This window comes from Pomacea canaliculata, linkage group LG8 (genome assembly GCF_003073045.1).
Source record: "Pomacea canaliculata isolate SZHN2017 linkage group LG8, ASM307304v1, whole genome shotgun sequence".
NCBI lineage: Eukaryota > Metazoa > Mollusca > Gastropoda > Architaenioglossa > Ampullariidae > Pomacea > Pomacea canaliculata.
Window position 1 is genome coordinate 145,715 of NC_037597.1, and position 16,153 is coordinate 161,867.

Consider the following 16,153-nt stretch of genomic DNA (forward strand, 5'->3'; position numbering starts at 1 on the left):
ATGGCTAGTGAAAGATTTTATCTTAGGTGAACTAAATTTCATTTTCTTACAACCTTTTGGCTTGTTCTGATAACCTGCATAGCTCTTCAATTTCACTATGTGCGAGTATGGATCTCTTGATGTCTTCTAACCATAACAACAACCATATCATTATTTCTTGAACAGCACAATGATGACTCACAGATGTTAAGAATACATGTCTGAAAGTCATATAACACAAGATGTAATTTCAATTTACTCAGAGTGATTTACACAACAAACTACAGAATTTCTTTGAAATGGCTCAAAAGGTGATATCCATCAATTCCAGTAACGGGATGCTGAAAACAAAATAGTCCTGGGCAAGTGTCGTCACCACAAACACACTCCATGGACAATTTTATGTACACTTCACTCCTTGCGGTAGCTGTCCAGATTTGCTAGGATGTAGCCTGCTGGAAAGCAAACTGAGACTACCATAAAACTTGCCAGAGCAGCTTTCTCCTGAAATCAAACATTATTCTTGCATCATCATTATTGTTTGTACAGTGTGTTGTGAATTATGTGGTTTACAATTCTGCACAAAATAATCTGAAGCAAAATGTTACATTGGCAAGTCATAGTTAAAATATTTGACCATGAAAGCTGTTTCTGAAGGTGTTATCTCCACACTTAAAGGGACTGGCTCATGAACTGTTAAGCTGGGCTTAAAAGATAGAATAAAATTATGGCCTATGAAACATATCTTTCAGATGCCATATTTGCATTTTCTTTCATGGAAGAAAACAATACAATAAGCTAGGTGGCCTCATTTGACAATTGTTGAGTGATGATAGGGTACTGTTGGCACTTTTGCAGTGATCCTAAGTATCAAGCAATGCTGGCCTTTGAGGAACTCGAAGGTTTCTTGATTGCTCAGCATAACCGCAATTTATTGCTTACAATGCGAAAGAAGCAGGGAAAGCCTAAAATCTGTAGAAAGACACAGTCTTGTCTTACTTCCATCCTTTCTTTGAGAAAGCAAAGTGCTTACAGGGCACTAACTTTGTGTGTAAGGATCTGTAAAAATTCTACTTATAGTACAACTGGTCTCGCTGCCAGTGAATGAGAGGTTTTGCAACAGCTTCATCTATTTTTCCCACACAGAGACTGCTGGTCTGACAGCTACTGTCACATCAAAGCATGCACTTGCCACATTGAAACTCTGTTACTGATTGTAATCTTATCCTCTGCCAGCCAGTATTGTCCAATTCATTGTTTTTCTACACTATACACTGGCAAGTTTTATGGTACAATATCTAAAGCCTGGACACCATTTCTGACAGCACTATTTATGAGACTAAAAAATAACACTTGCTTGTCTTTTCCTTTAAATCTACTATCGGTTAACCAGCCCATGTACTCCCCGCTATCCCCAAAAATACTATGGTTAATAAATTAAATCTCACATTCACGCATCCAACGTACAAATCATAATGTAATGATCACCGCATTCTTCGACTATGTTTGCCTGTTTACTTGCAAGTTATAGCACAATATCTTAACATGTCAAATAAACCAACACATCAAACAAAAAAGCAGCAGTGCAGTGCACCTATTTAGCTAATTAGCTCCCTTTTTATTCCAAGTATGTGTGACCAAAAATCATTTATGAAATCACTCAGACACTTCATTAGCGTGTGTTCTGCGTTGACCTTGACAGCTTAATAACACTGACAGTTCATATTAATGAAAAAAAGTCTTCGTTACCGCTGTGGAGACTCTGTTCTTCGGAGGTCCAGATATGACCGTAGCTTTTTGCTGCATTGTTGTCTTCATTATTTGAAGAGAGCGAGAAAGAGCGCCCCGGAGTGGTGCAGACATTGCGGTAGTTTAGAAGTCACAGCAGTCTCGCTCAGTCACGCTCGCCACACCACCACACTTCCGGTAGTTATTTCGTTCACTTTTGAGAAATTTTTATTGTAACACAAATATTAAAATTGGATAGCTATTATTTGCATAAAAAATGTTATATTTTAGGAAACATCAATGTTTTTATGTCTTGAAGACGCGAAAGCAAAAAATGCTGGTTTAGGTAGAATTTTGATTTTATAATTCACTTACTCTTTCGATCATATCTATGTCCATTGATGCTGAATTTTGAAATCTCAAGGAAATATAAATAAACAAATGGAACAAATTTTAATATTTTATTTTAGTACTATATAAACATAAAGCAATCCAATCCGTGGTTAGTCCACGTATAGGAATCATTCTAACACCAAGATGGAGGTTGAGAGCCATAGATGAAAAAGAATAAGTGAGTTATTGAAGTACTGTAGAGTCGTCACGTTATTTTCTTTACTCTTTTGAATTCTTTTTAAATTAAATAGTTTTTTATTTTTATATTATTGTAGAATGCTGAAAAAATATTTCCAAAGTCATCTGTCTAGCTCGGTAATCATACTCCTCTAGTGACTGACAGTGCAGTGCACTTCTCGTAGTCGTGCGGTCGTACTCTTGCTATGTAATAACTATAAAGCTTTACGGTAAAGCAGGCAATGATAGTCCTAGTAGTGGAGTATCTGAAATCGTGTCGAAATTATTTGTTTTGTTAGCACAGTGTTGTCGCAACAAAACGCGAATTTTTATTCTGCAAACGAGATAACTGTACTACTCAAGGCGTGAAGTTGCATAGAACGACTATTTACATTAACGAATGTTTCATAGATTTAATATTTGAGCTGTATTTTGGATATAGTTAATATAATGATATAGTAATGTATTAGAGATGATATGAGAACAACTTTAGGAGTGCCTTATACACATTGACAGTTTGTGATGAACACTATAAAATGCACCATGAAACCGGGAAGCACACTCCAACCCTTAACTCTAATTTTTTCCCCTTTATCCAGTTTGCAAGAAGTATCATGGCGTCATAGACCCTCCTACAATAGAATTGTACAACAAACTGTAGGTACAAACAGTAAATAAGTCTAATTTTTAGTGAGGCATTTCTAAATAATGGAGGAAGATATAGGTGAAATTAAGACCCTTTAAACTGTTTATTCTGGTGCTCAAACTTGCTGCTATCTCAAAAGATACGATAGGAGTTTTGGCTGATGTTTTCACGGCTGCTGATGATATAGAAGCAATGATGCTGACTGCTGAGACTCCTTATGACTCATAGTCTTAGCTTTGTTAGTACAGTGTTGTAGCAACAAAACACAAATTTTTATTCTGCAATCAAGGTAACTGCAGTACTCAAGGCATTAAAATCCTTAGAACGACTATTTACATTAATGAATTATTTTTGTTAGTTTATGATTCATAGTCTGAATTTTCCTAGTTAAGGAATTCCCCTTGGACGTTTGTTGTTATGTTCGTATCAGCCAATAAAAATAAAAGATTTGACAAAATTCTTTAAATGGAAAATCTTGCACTTCTTATTACATAGCAGATGGTTTAAAGATGCTATTAGAAACATTTGGTTCATTTTACAGTTGGTCATGGGATACTGTCTAAGATGTTGAAAATATGTTAAATTTTGTACATGTGTCAAATTGTCAAATGACATTTGTCACTTTTTTTTTTTTAAGACATGAAGAACAGTGCCATGACCCAGTGACCTCCTTCAGCTGAGGTAGAACAAAACATGGGAGTCAACGCATCTCTCCCAGATCGTCCCCAGCCAGTAACAAGATCTACCATTGCTCAGCTTTATCAGGGCAATGGTGTTTATGATTCTGAATTGGCAGTGCGGGAAAAGAAGAAAAAGGCCTCAAAATTCACCACCTTGCGTAAGAAACTCATCAGGATTCGCAGGCATAGCCGTTCTTTGGACTATGCTAAAGCTCTCAGGGAAATGATTTCCTCATGGCCAGCTCGCTATGTCCATGGGCTTGTGCAGCAGTATGAAGCATTATTAGCTTTGAAAGAACTTGCAGTGGCTGCCAATCTGTCTCGGCCAACAGCCCGCAGTCTGAGACAGGACTTATCCACTCTGTATGACTGCAAGCTTTGCACAGACATAGACCTATTATATAAAGGAACCTGTTTCCCAGCCCATCGAGCTATCCTCGCCTCTCGTAGTCCTTTTTTCCAGAGCCTTCTTTCTCACTATCCGGAGTATGGAGCACAGGTGCACGTCAAGCTTAAGACTCTGGGTGTTGATCTCACCCTCTTTTCTACCCTTCTTCGCTACTTGTACACAGATGAACTAAATACAAGTGACCTGCATCTAGAAAACAGTGAGATTTTGGCACGACTTGCTACTGAGTTTGGTGTACCAAATGCCTTGGAGCATGATCTGAAGGCATTGTTAGAGAGTGGGGAGTATAGTGATGCTATACTTGTGTTTGCCAGTGAAGATCACTCAGACAATATGACAGTTAGTCAAGGGGAGAGCAGTTCTCAGGTAGTGTCTCGGGCATCTAAGTGTGAATTTCCTTGTCACAAAGCCATTTTAGCAGCAAGATCACCATTCTTCAGAAACCTCATTATTCGACGTGCTAGATCAGGAGAGGAAGCTACAGAGAGAGCGCTCAGAACTCCATCTCGTATTGTGTTAGATGAAAATGTAATACCACGGCGATATGCTCGTGTATTGTTGACGACTTTGTACCAGGATGTGGTAGACATGTCTAGCATAATGCGTGGTGCCACCAGCACATGCAGTTTGAGTGAGATTCAGGCCATGGTGACTACGGGTCGATGTCACTTGACAGTGGTGGACGAGGCTATGGAAGTATTCCAGATTGGACAGTTCCTGGATTTCCAGGTCCTCTCTCAAGGTGAGTCCCTCACAACTGCAAGCCATATTAACCTAATAATTAAAAATAATAGCTATATAGCACATTTCTTAACTGTAGACTCATTGCCCTTCTTACAAATTAAGAAACAACTTCTAAATGCAAATTTAAAATGAATAGCACATATCAGGAAACTTTTGTAGAGATTTAACAAAAGACCATTGTCAAAGTATACGCTCCAACTTCCACGCATGGAGACAATGAAGTGGAGGAGTTTTACCAACTAAATAAGACTGTGAAGGTAGTTCTGAAAAAGGACATCCTCATTGTACTTGGTGACCAGAACGCCAAGATCAGCCTACGCTCCTACCAGCAGTGGGCAGGAACAGCGGGCAAATTTGGCCTTGGCGAAACCAACAACAGGGGCATCAGACTCCTAGAATTTGTGCAGAGCCAGAAACTCACCTTAGCCAACACTTTACATCCCCACAAGTAATCAAGGACAGCTACTGGGCACTCACCAGACAGATTGGTCCATAGTCAAATTGACTGTTTCCTGTTACTGAGATACTTAAAATCCAGCATCAACAAGGCCAAGACATGGACTAGGCTCTGACATAGGAAGAACCATGACAGGGTTAGCAGGGTCCTTACAGGTCCTTACAAGGCCTATGTCCTTATATTTGCTATGCGGTCCTTACAAATCCTACATTTTCTCTGTGACCTTCATTTTCTCAGGTCCTTACATTTTCTCTGTGACCCTTACAAGTCCTTATATCGATAAAACATTACCACAGATTTATTTTCATGCCTCTTCTTAATCCACAAATTATTTTCGGAGTCGACTTGGCACAAAATACAGACGATTCTTCGCCTTACCGCTATTTTAATCACACGACTGCCAAGTCTCGTTCGCGACGAGAACGTACGTCGTGAGATTTTAGTCTTGACGGATGACCACGTTTCTTAGTCTTCTTGGCGATTCAAAAAATTACGGGGAAGTGTTCTATTCGGGAGAACTGGCTAAAGGAAGAAAAATATAAAGACTGGTTGATGAAAGACTCTGAAGATAAACATTTTGCGCAATGTGCTGCCTGCGGAATATCCTTGAATCTTAAGTCAATGGGCGAAAGTGTTTGGAAGAAAAAAAATAAATGGACTGTTATGCTTGACAGTTTCAAATCATTCCATCTTTGGTTTAGCATCAGGATCACACTCTTTTCATTCTTCGACAGGAGCCAGTTGCATTGTTACGGCGTAAGGCCTTAGTCTGGACGCTATATATATATAGAGCAAGGGTATAGCACCCGACTTACGACCGTTGCATTGTTCCCTACTAAGCGAATTTTAGTCCGGAGCTAGGGAGTAACTTTAGTCCAACCAGGGGGCAGGCGTAGCTACAGACTAGCAAGTGACTAACTTACGAGCGTCCACAGCAACTCTGTTTTCGTTTATAAGAAGCATAGGACGACGATGTGAAACTTGTTTTTGGTAGATGAAAGTTATATCCCTTTTCACAATGAATCTTAAACTTGTTAATCGTTATCGTGAACTACAACAAAATACGGTGAAATCTGGTGGAATCTGATGTAGACACCCTTGCTGAAAACATCAATGACATGCTACTGTCAACAACCCAGGAGGTCCTAGGGGGACACAGGAATAAGAAACAGCCATGGATCACAAATGACAAAGAGAAAAAAGAAAAGCAAACCCAAAATACTACTAAATACAGAGAAGTGAACTGTGCCATCAAGAAAGGGATCAAGGCAGCTAGGGAAAACTGGATCGAGAACCAATTCCAAGAAATAGAGGATGGAATGGCATGAGGTGACAGCAAAAAGGGCCTACCAACTAATAAGGACCCTCACTAACAGATCAGTACAAGACCTCAGTCATCGAGGACACCAGTGGCCACCTCACAGAAGACAATGTTGTACTCAACCATTGGAATGAGTACTGCAAAGACCTGTACATCTTCCAGCTGAAGACCAATGCCAACATCCTTCACAACAACCAGACTTGAGAGAGAAAGAGGTCGAAAGAGTTGTACACAGTCTGAAGGGAGGAAAGTCGCCAGGCATTGATGTGCCAGCTGAGCTGCTCAAGCAGGGTGTGGAAGAAACTACAAAGACCCTCACTGTCCTGTGCAGCAGAGTCTGGGACCGCAAAGAATGGCCTAAAAGAATAGATGCAGTCACTAATCATATGCCTTCCGAAAAAAGGAAACAGTAAAACAGTGCCAGAACTACAGAGTCATAAGCCTTACCAGCCACTCAAGCAAAGTCATGCTGAAGGTCATACAAAACCACTGCAGAAGAGCTGTTAACAGAACAGACTGGATTCAGACCACTTAGAAGCACAGTTGAGCAGATCATCAACTGTCGCATCCTTATAAAAAAACATTTTCAGCATTAGCAGAACCTTTACCACAACTTTATTGACTTTAAAAAAGCATTTGACAGAGTGGCACGAGGGGCTATGACATGTGATTCAAAAATTCAACATTGAAGAAGGCCTCGTTCAAGTCATGCAACAGCTTAACAAGTACAGTACTGCTGAACAACTAATATCTTCTTGAGAACACCTTGCTCAAAGCTCTTCACGACCATCGTACTTCCATTTCCATTGGTGGAAGACCAATCTGCAACCTATGCTTTGTAGATGACAGAGACCTGTTAACAAAGAACTACAAGACCTCACCAGCAGACTGACAGTTCAAATGCATATAGAATGGAGACAGCACTAAAAAGAGCAAAGTTATGGTCAATGGCAGCGGCAAAGCAGAGATCTATGAGCGGGTACAACAGCTCCAAGAGGTCAGCAGCTTGAAGTACTTGAGAGCCACCCTCTCCAAGGATGGCAGCTCCACACCAGATACCAGCATCAGGATTGCAACAGCAACAGCGGAGATGGCTAGACTAGATAGGATCTGGCATAACCACACGATAAGGTTCACTACCTAGTACAAGCTGTACAAATCCCTGGTATTACTGATCCTGCTATAAGTATGTGACACGTGGACTCTGCTCACCAAAAGGAAAATCCAGGCATTCAAGAACAAGTGCCTGAGAAGGTTGCTCCAGATCTCATACAGAGAACATAGCTAAGGACCAATGACTTTGTACAAAACAATATGGCCATACTCACAGGACACTAGTAACCTCTACTTTCGACAGTCAAGTGACGTAAGCTGGTTTTCTTTGGCCATGTAACCCAGCATGGCACGTTGTCGAAGACTATCCTTCAAGACACTTAGGAGGGTAGTCTACGCCATGATGGCCAGAGGAAAAACTAGCTTATGAGTATCAAAGATTGGAGTGGTCATCCTGTGCAGGACCTGCTGACTATCACCCACAATAAGCAAGAGTGGCGGCCCTGTCAGTTGCTGTGTCTGTCCATGTGCTCCACCAAAAGACAGGTGCCAGTCAAGGGATGACTGACTGACAACAAAAGACAGGAATACAAAGCAGAAATAGAGGAGGCTGCACAGAAGCATGCTATTACACTGCAGCATCGCATTAAACAGATAACAGTGAGGTTGGGCAGTCCTGGTGAGGTGGAATCTACATTTGAACTTTTCGAAAAACGTGTGTCTTGGCAGATGCTCATGGCAAGGGGGAGTCTACAAGTATTTGAAATACTCTTGTCTTGTTAGATATAGAGTCCTTCTAGTCCATACCACTCAAAATACTCAGTGCAAGTATTAATACACAGCCAGATGATAACAAAGACAAGTAGACACATGATTAATATGGACATCATAACAAAAATCGTTGGCAGCAACAGGAAGAAGACAAAGAATGAGAAAAACAGGCAGAGAGCAGTCTGCTCCTAAAGCTAGTTAGACAAAGGGACATTATTCTTGGCCATAATAATCCTGGGTTCCCCCCTTCCTTCTACTACATTTATTTGTTCACTTTATCCAGTCAATACTAACCTAAAAAGCATGTTGCTGCTAGTTTTTGTATCAGTTTTGGTTGTAAGACTTTTTGGACAGAAATACCAAGCTGCAGCTGAGAAATTCTAGTTTATTATTCAGTTAGTCTTTGGTTCTAAATTTTACTGCATCAGTAACCAGTAACCAAAGTAAAGGTTTATAGCGTTGCCATGGAAATGAACAGTTCTACTGTTTGATATTAAGCAATTTTTTTAACAAATATTCCGGACTAAGGTCACATCAGAAGCCTAAATTTATCTTAATCGTTGAAAAAGAAAACATTTTTTTTTGTTGTTGGCTTTAGGCTGTGAGGATGTGATTGTGGACAACCTGTGTCCAGACAATGTGGTCAGCATACTAAGCTGGGGGCAGCAGGCACATGGCTCTCAGTGGGCAGCCCGACAAGCACAACATTACCTGAGGGAAGAGTTCCTTCAAGTGGCCCACTCCAATGTACTTTATGACCTTTCCAAAGAATACCTCAAGGATGCCTTGGCTTCAGATTTCTTACAGGTCAGAACATGTAGGACAGTTGCTGCGCATGTGAAGAGTTTGTGATTTCAAGTACTTCGAATCTAACTGGAGGATTTATTAAGAATGCTATATATGCAATATAAATTGTTGGGGTTTTTTTGTTGGTTTTTTAACTGAAATAAACAGTTTTCAATAATAGGGTACTAACATTCTTTGAGTTGGAAGAATGTTGGTCACATGTATTTTATGGAGCTCAGTTGATAAATTTATAAGTTGTTATAGGGTAACATAAGCCTTTCAGTCTATCATGAGGTGTGCCTAAAATACAAGCATCAGTCTCTAGATAATAATACAAAGAAGCTTTACCATGATTAGACCACGTTACAACAAGCATAATTGAGTTTATCAAAGTTCAGAAGACTGATTTAAGAGTTGTTAAATACAGGATCAAGTGCTATTGTCTAGAAGAGAAATATGATGACTGGGCCTTCATTATTTTTTGATATCTTTGATGTGGATATGGAGGATGTCTAACATGCTGTTCACGAATCTTGTCGATTAGGCAGGAGAGTCAGAGGTCCTGACGGCAGTGTTAAAGTGGGGGGAGCATCAGCTGGTGCGGCGCATTGAAGAACGAGGTGAATTTGCTATGTCCACTGCTGCTCTTATACTTGACTTAGAACTGTTTTGTCTTGCATATGTGGTACATTGAAGAACGAGGTAAACTTGCTGTGTCTACTGCTCTTCTTAGACATGATTTACAACTGTTTTTCCTGCCACTGTCATTTGCCTTATATATGTGGACATATGCATGCAGGACCAATACAGATTCCGTAATTAACATTCTAATTTTCTTCCTTTTTTTCTTTCTCTCTTGTGTCAGCTTTGTTGGGTGATGGGAAACAGAAGAAATTTTCCCAACACTTTCCCTTCGTCGATGAGTTTGCTGTATGTTTTATTTTCAGAGCTTAAGTTTTCACAAAAAATGGTATTTGGCAGAAGCGTTAATCGTTGGTTTGTCTTTTTTCTTCAAGATATATATATTATCTGTAATGTGGATCTTATTTCTCTTCTTTTTTTTTCCAGAGCCCAATTTGCTGACACACACAGCTCACAGTGTAGCCAAGAAAGGAGTGAAAAAACGAGACCTAAATGATGTAGAGTTAAGGGAGATAATCTCTGAGCTGCTTCCTCTGATTCGTCTGGAGCACATTCTTCCCCTTAACAATGAAGCCCTTGCAGGAGTAATTAAACGAGGCCTCATCAGCACTCCCCCCACCCACATGCTTGGTGATGATTCTCCAGGTCACCGAATCGGGGCATGGGTTCCATTGCATAGCTGCGGCATTTTTCAAAAACCACGCCTTTTCCTTCCTTACTATGAAGAAGCCAAGGTGAGACTTAACCCACTCGCGGCGCTGCGCACAGCGGTGGGCGCACAAACGGCTCCTTAGGCTTGCGTGTCGCCCACCGGTGGTATGCGCATTGTTGTATTTTTTAAAGACACGCACAACTCGTAAATGAACGAATACACAAGGGAGAAAACACGGGAACCTTTAGGACTCGTTCCTCCAACGATTGCTTTCCTTTAAAGGCTGAAAAAATTCAACCAATCAGGTGTTACCTCGTGTTTTCTGTTACCACTGTACAGTTTGTTTACACGTGAGCGCCATATTGTCATTCTTTTGGGTCCCTCAATTTGACGTGGATTTGTACTGAAGAAATCAGTGAGTAATATTAAATTCTAATGTATATTCTAATAAAATGTGATATTGTTTTTTACTTTATGCTTGTATATATCATGTAAAAAATTTTCTTTAATTCGTGACGTGTGACATTCCGATCAGGTTGTGAAATCTAAAAAGTTACTATCTTTGATGTGAGCTTACTACAAGAAATCAGAGCCTATAATTCTTGAAATTAACACCACGCAAATGTTTTTAAAATGCTCTTTTAAACGGCGTATCACATATGTTTGTCTTTTTTGTAGTTTAACTGATATAATTTTTTAACACGGGTGAAAATTCGAAAATTTCGTGAAAATTCAATTACACCTACTTAATTTGCTTTGGATTACCTAATAAGTGACTGTTTATGCAGGATTCAAATGTAAACATTTTTGTTCCACACAGTTCGATCTCTTATTATTAGTTTCAATTGTTTTTCTAACTTTTACAGTTATTTTATTATGATTTTTTGAAATTGGTCAATTTCCATGCGCAAAGGGTAATGTGACCTAGTAGAAGCCTTGCGCAGCCATTGAGTTAACCATAACAATACAAAATCTATATATATGTGGGTGAGGAGATTTGGACTAGTAGGTTACAGTTTGTTTTTGGTAATATTCAGTACACGACACTCTGTACTTTTAATGACTTCATTGTATCCACATACAGTCTCTATGTCTGCATTTTTTAATGACAACCTCAGTGTATCCACTTACAAAATCTATGTGTTTTTAGTTATAATATCCATGTATCTGCATACAATCTTTATGTCTGTTTTTTTATGACAACCTCCATGTATCTACATACAATTTCTGCATTTGTGTTTTTGCACACCACTAGTCTTTTGAGGCGGGGAGAGTAAATATAACCCTTTTTAGCATTTACAGTACTTGGTTATGCATTACAGGATGTTAGGCTCATCTGTTTACTTGGTTATGTATTACAGGGTGTAGGGCTCATCCTTTAAGCCTCAAGATTATGGATTTGGCTTCTGGATCTGTAGGTAGTGACCTATGATGATGTGTGTTTTTTATTATTATTATTTTGGACTGGCAAAGAAACAGTTGAACAGCAGCTGGACATTTCTTTCTATCAGCTTGCTCTTCTCAGATGTAAGGTGATGACTACTAACCCTAACCCTTCCTATTAGCTTATTCTTGGGAGATGCATTGTCTGTAGGCAGTGCTGGAGGATGTGATGTCATCACAGATGTAAATTAATGACTGTGTTATTTCTGTAGGCAGTGCTGGAGGACGTGATGTCATCATCACAAGAGCAGGAGACCTGCCGTGTGCGCATGCTGCACATCTCAGCCATTCCAGACACCTTATATATGGTGGATGAGCAACACTGCTCATCCGCACCCTATGCAGTGTCACCTGTCTCCACGGTTGACATCATCGCCGGAACAATACCTGGTCAGTTTCACTTAGCAGTGGTAGTAATGTGTTTGGGAATAAATGTGATAAACAGTACACATCAGCATGTTGGGAGAAAGCATTCACTAAAGGGACCTATCATATTCTTAATGTCAGCAAAATACATTCTGCAACGTGTGGATTCTCTCATCAATGAGCACATCCTACAAGACATACTACTGGCAAATGCCTGTGAAACTTAAACAACAATTTGAAGCAAAAACCAGTATTTGTCCTGTTGCAAGCAGATAGCTTTACATTAATTTTATGTGTATAGCAGTTATTGTTGACATAGTTTTAATGTATTATCCATCAGAGAACTTAAATATTGCTGTTCCCCAATCGAACTCAGGCACACAGGACTTTATAATATATATCTAGAAAATTTTTAATTGTTATACTAACTTAAAAATCCCTTATGCACTGACCCTTCCATCCCAGAGAGACACATGTACACACCAAAGACATGTCCATGTTGTAACAGAATAATCATGACCCCTACGCAGAAACAAAAGGCATGCAGTGTCAGTGATAATATAATAGCCTCTACACAAAGAGCATGCAGTGTCAGTGATAATCTCTACACTGATTTTAATGTCACTGGTGTACATCTCTGATTGCTGTTTGCACCATTTGGTCAGCCACAAAAAAATCTAAGTGCAAGAGAGGTAAGTACGCCAGCTTGCAGGTTCACTTTTGCAATTGCCCTAGCTGACCTTCACTGACTGCCATGTTTCTTTTGATTGTATGATCTTTAGTACATAAGAAAGATGAGCTTTTACTTAAATCTCATTATGACTTCAGAGACTGCCAAATGTTCTGCTTCACTGAATCATGGCTTAACCCAGAGATACCTAATTTTGCTTTTCAACTACCTGGTTCCTCATTACATGTGCTGATCAGTCGCCCAAACTCTCTGGCAAGAATTAGCGAGGTGGTAGGTCCCCCCCTCATAGATAATAGATGGTGTATGAACTGTAGTGTTCTGTCAATGCACAGCTCTAGTGACATCAAAACTATAACTCTGCTGCAGACTTTTCTGCTCGCTGAGGGAGTTTATCTCCCTTGTACTAGTGGGTATGTACATCCACCAGAAAGCTTATGCCATGACAAGAGTTGAGAACACTTTCCAAAACTGTGTATGACATTGAAGTCAAGCTACCAGATTGTCTCATGCTGGTAGTGGGGGACTTTCTATGAGGAACTGTGCATTCCAACATGTCTTGCCAAGTCCTGGGCCAATGACAAGCCATGGTTCAATGCCACTCGCAAGAGTGCTACATACAGGTTCAGCAACAATGCAACCTTCAGGTGGGCTAAATACAATGTACAGAAAGCCATACGCAGAACAAAATGGGATTTCAAGTGAAAACTCATCTTATTTTAAGTCCGGCAACTCTCACATTTTTTTTTACTAGAGTCATGTTACTGAAAAAAGTAGTCATCTCTTTATCAGTTTTTATGTGCTCATCACGAATATGACAATCAAAATGCTAAATTGGCTCGAGTTTGTTTTTTTTGTAATCTGCAATAATTTTTGCGTACATCAGGAAATGCATGCCAATAGCAATTGACCTCTGGTTAACAGCTGTAAAAAAAAAATCCAGTTACAGATTACGTCACATTTCTTTGCCTCTCTCTTGTACAGCTGTTTGGGAGCATATCACGAGGCGATCTCTAATAGCTTCATCTTTGTCTCTTACGTCTGCCTTTGCAGCGAGCTCGTATAAATCTCTAATGTATTCTTCGATACTTTCGTCCGGTTTCTGATTTCTGGCGTGAAATCGTGCACGCTCATGGATGATATTGCGTTTTGGCACAAAGTACTCATCAAATTTTTCCAGAACAGTGTCGTATTCTTGCTGCTGTCGTGCATCCAGACCAAACGACGTGAGAATGCGTTCTGCGTCGTTGCCCATAGTGTAGATCAAGGCACTGACCTGAACTGCTTCATCGTCTTTGTCTAGTTTTGATGCACATCTGAAACGCTGAAATCGTTGTTTCCACTCAGGCCACAAATTTGGCTGGGAAAAATTGAATTGTTCTGGCGCTCTAAACAGAGCCATATTCAGCAGCTTGCTTGATTCTCTGTGATTATGACAATCCCACTTCTGACACCATGTATCGTGCTGCGAGCTCTCAGCCGACCAACACAAGACACTGTCGATTCGATGACAACCGTGTTTATTCTACTAGAAGACAATATGGCTACTGCAAGTAAAAGGGCCGAAACGACACAGTCAGGATTTCATACGACACAGTACTAGTTGTTTCACGTATCGTGAACTCCGTGTCCCAGTTGTTGTTTACGAATATGCACAGCCCTCCGCCTTTATTTTTTCAGTATCTTCGTTATTCCTGTCATGCCTAATCGTAGTGAAACCCTCGAGGTGGAAGTCAGTTTTCTTGCTACTAAGCCATGTCACTGTAACACAAATGAGGCTGCTACAGCGATATTCGCGGTGGCATTTCACCAGCGTAGCGAGTTCTGTCATTGTGTTATCAATGGAGCGGGCGTTGTTAAGGTAATCAGCGGCAGCGGGAGACGACTGATCCCTCCTCTAGATCCTCGCTTTTTCTTCGTTGTCTTCCTTCCCGTGTAGTTCCTGGTGTGATCACGTTCCTCACCGCTGGGTGTCCTGATGTGCTCGGTCCAGTCGATGCGTGGGAAATCAGGTGGTGGAACGCAAACGCTGGGTTGAAGAGAAATAAAATACTCACGCGAAAAGTGGCAGTTATCCGCCATGATGTTCGGCGTGATGTAGCGTGGAAAATACAAAACTCGTTGAAGCAGCGAGGAGCAGCACACAGGACTCCCAAAATGTACACAGGGCAAAACCATCTATCCCTACAGTCCTACACCACTAGTTGTTATGCAGAAAAAAAACCTCCAAATATGAGAAAGCAAACAAAAAGTCAGAGCTCTCTCAACAGGGTCGTATCGACGAGAGTCGCGCCCCCACTTTTTTTTTAGGCAGGAAGCATTCCACGCTTTGTTTCGCATCACCCTGCAAGCATTGAAAAGCTGGCAAAGTTCAGTCCATGGCCTTCACGAAGTTCTTCATTAAACCTAGTTTGATGTGAAGGGGTGGTAGCAGGATTTTGTGAGCCTTGACCAGAGCTGGGTGCTGGATATTCTTCTCTCCAACTGCTACATTTTGTCTGCAAGTCCATTCTTTCCTTAAGTAGTGCAGTTCCCTTGCTTGGCTATTCCACTCATACAAGAAACATGTATTTCTTCTGCTGCAGTCCCGTTTAAAGGGCAACTATCTTCAAATCTCCCTGTGGGACCCCGGGGTATGCTTGCCTAGCAAGCATTGCAAGAATAGGGTCCCTGCCATCCAGCCAGGCATGTCGTAAGAGGCGACTAAGGTGGACACCTCACCTAGAGGTAAAATAGGTTGTGGTAGGGCTAACAACCCCACCATGTAAAAACAATCCTGTTACAGAAACTAAAACCAGAGAACTCGTCACAGATGGCGAAGGTAATGAAGCACACCAGGAGACTGGACTAATGACGGACGACAGCCAAACCCGAAAGGGAGCTGGCGCCCGACAGCGGATTTACTGAAGCCGAGGCAGAAGTTGAGGTGGGGTGCTGGAACGTCCAGACCTTGTACCAGACTGCAGGATGCTCCAATTAGTCAAGGAGTTTGACAACTACAACTTGGACATCCTGGGAGTCAGTGAGGTCAGATGGACCGGCACGGGAAAGAGGAGACTAGCGTCAGGACATACCATCTTGTTCTCAGGAAGATCAGACGCTCAGCACTCTGAAGGAGTAGCTCTACTCCTCAACAAGAAACGGAAAAGGCACTGCTGGAATGGAAGCCTTATGGACCCAGGCTTTTGAGAGCAAGATTCCATTCCAAGTACACCAAG

The 16,153-nt window shown here is 40.8% G+C and overlaps 1 protein-coding gene and 1 long non-coding RNA gene across 3 annotated transcripts in view; one reads left to right on the plus strand and one right to left on the minus strand.

Annotated features, from left to right (window-relative positions):
• LOC112570624 lies at positions 1-2,468 on the minus strand. Of its 2 annotated transcripts, none has more exons than XR_003100664.1 (3): positions 2,442-2,468; positions 1,729-1,921; positions 1-483 (listed from the first exon to the last, which is right to left on the minus strand). It is a non-coding gene; the product is annotated as an uncharacterized LOC112570624 (long non-coding RNA). The 2 variants fall into 2 exon arrangements; XR_003100663.1 differs by lacking the exon at positions 2,442-2,468 and adding an exon at positions 2,083-2,097.
• LOC112570621 (BTB/POZ domain-containing protein 7-like) overlaps positions 2,224-16,153 on the plus strand; it is a 26,974-nt gene continuing 13,044 nt past the window's right edge. Inside the window, exons 1-6 of the mRNA XM_025249155.1 lie at positions 2,224-2,278; positions 3,561-4,754; positions 8,957-9,165; positions 9,689-9,764; positions 10,213-10,520; positions 12,094-12,271. Coding sequence (XP_025104940.1) covers positions 3,617-4,754; positions 8,957-9,165; positions 9,689-9,764; positions 10,213-10,520; positions 12,094-12,271 — 1,909 coding nt within the window. The 5' untranslated portion in view covers positions 2,224-2,278; positions 3,561-3,616. The remainder of the gene's footprint in view (positions 2,279-3,560; positions 4,755-8,956; positions 9,166-9,688; positions 9,765-10,212; positions 10,521-12,093; positions 12,272-16,153) is intronic.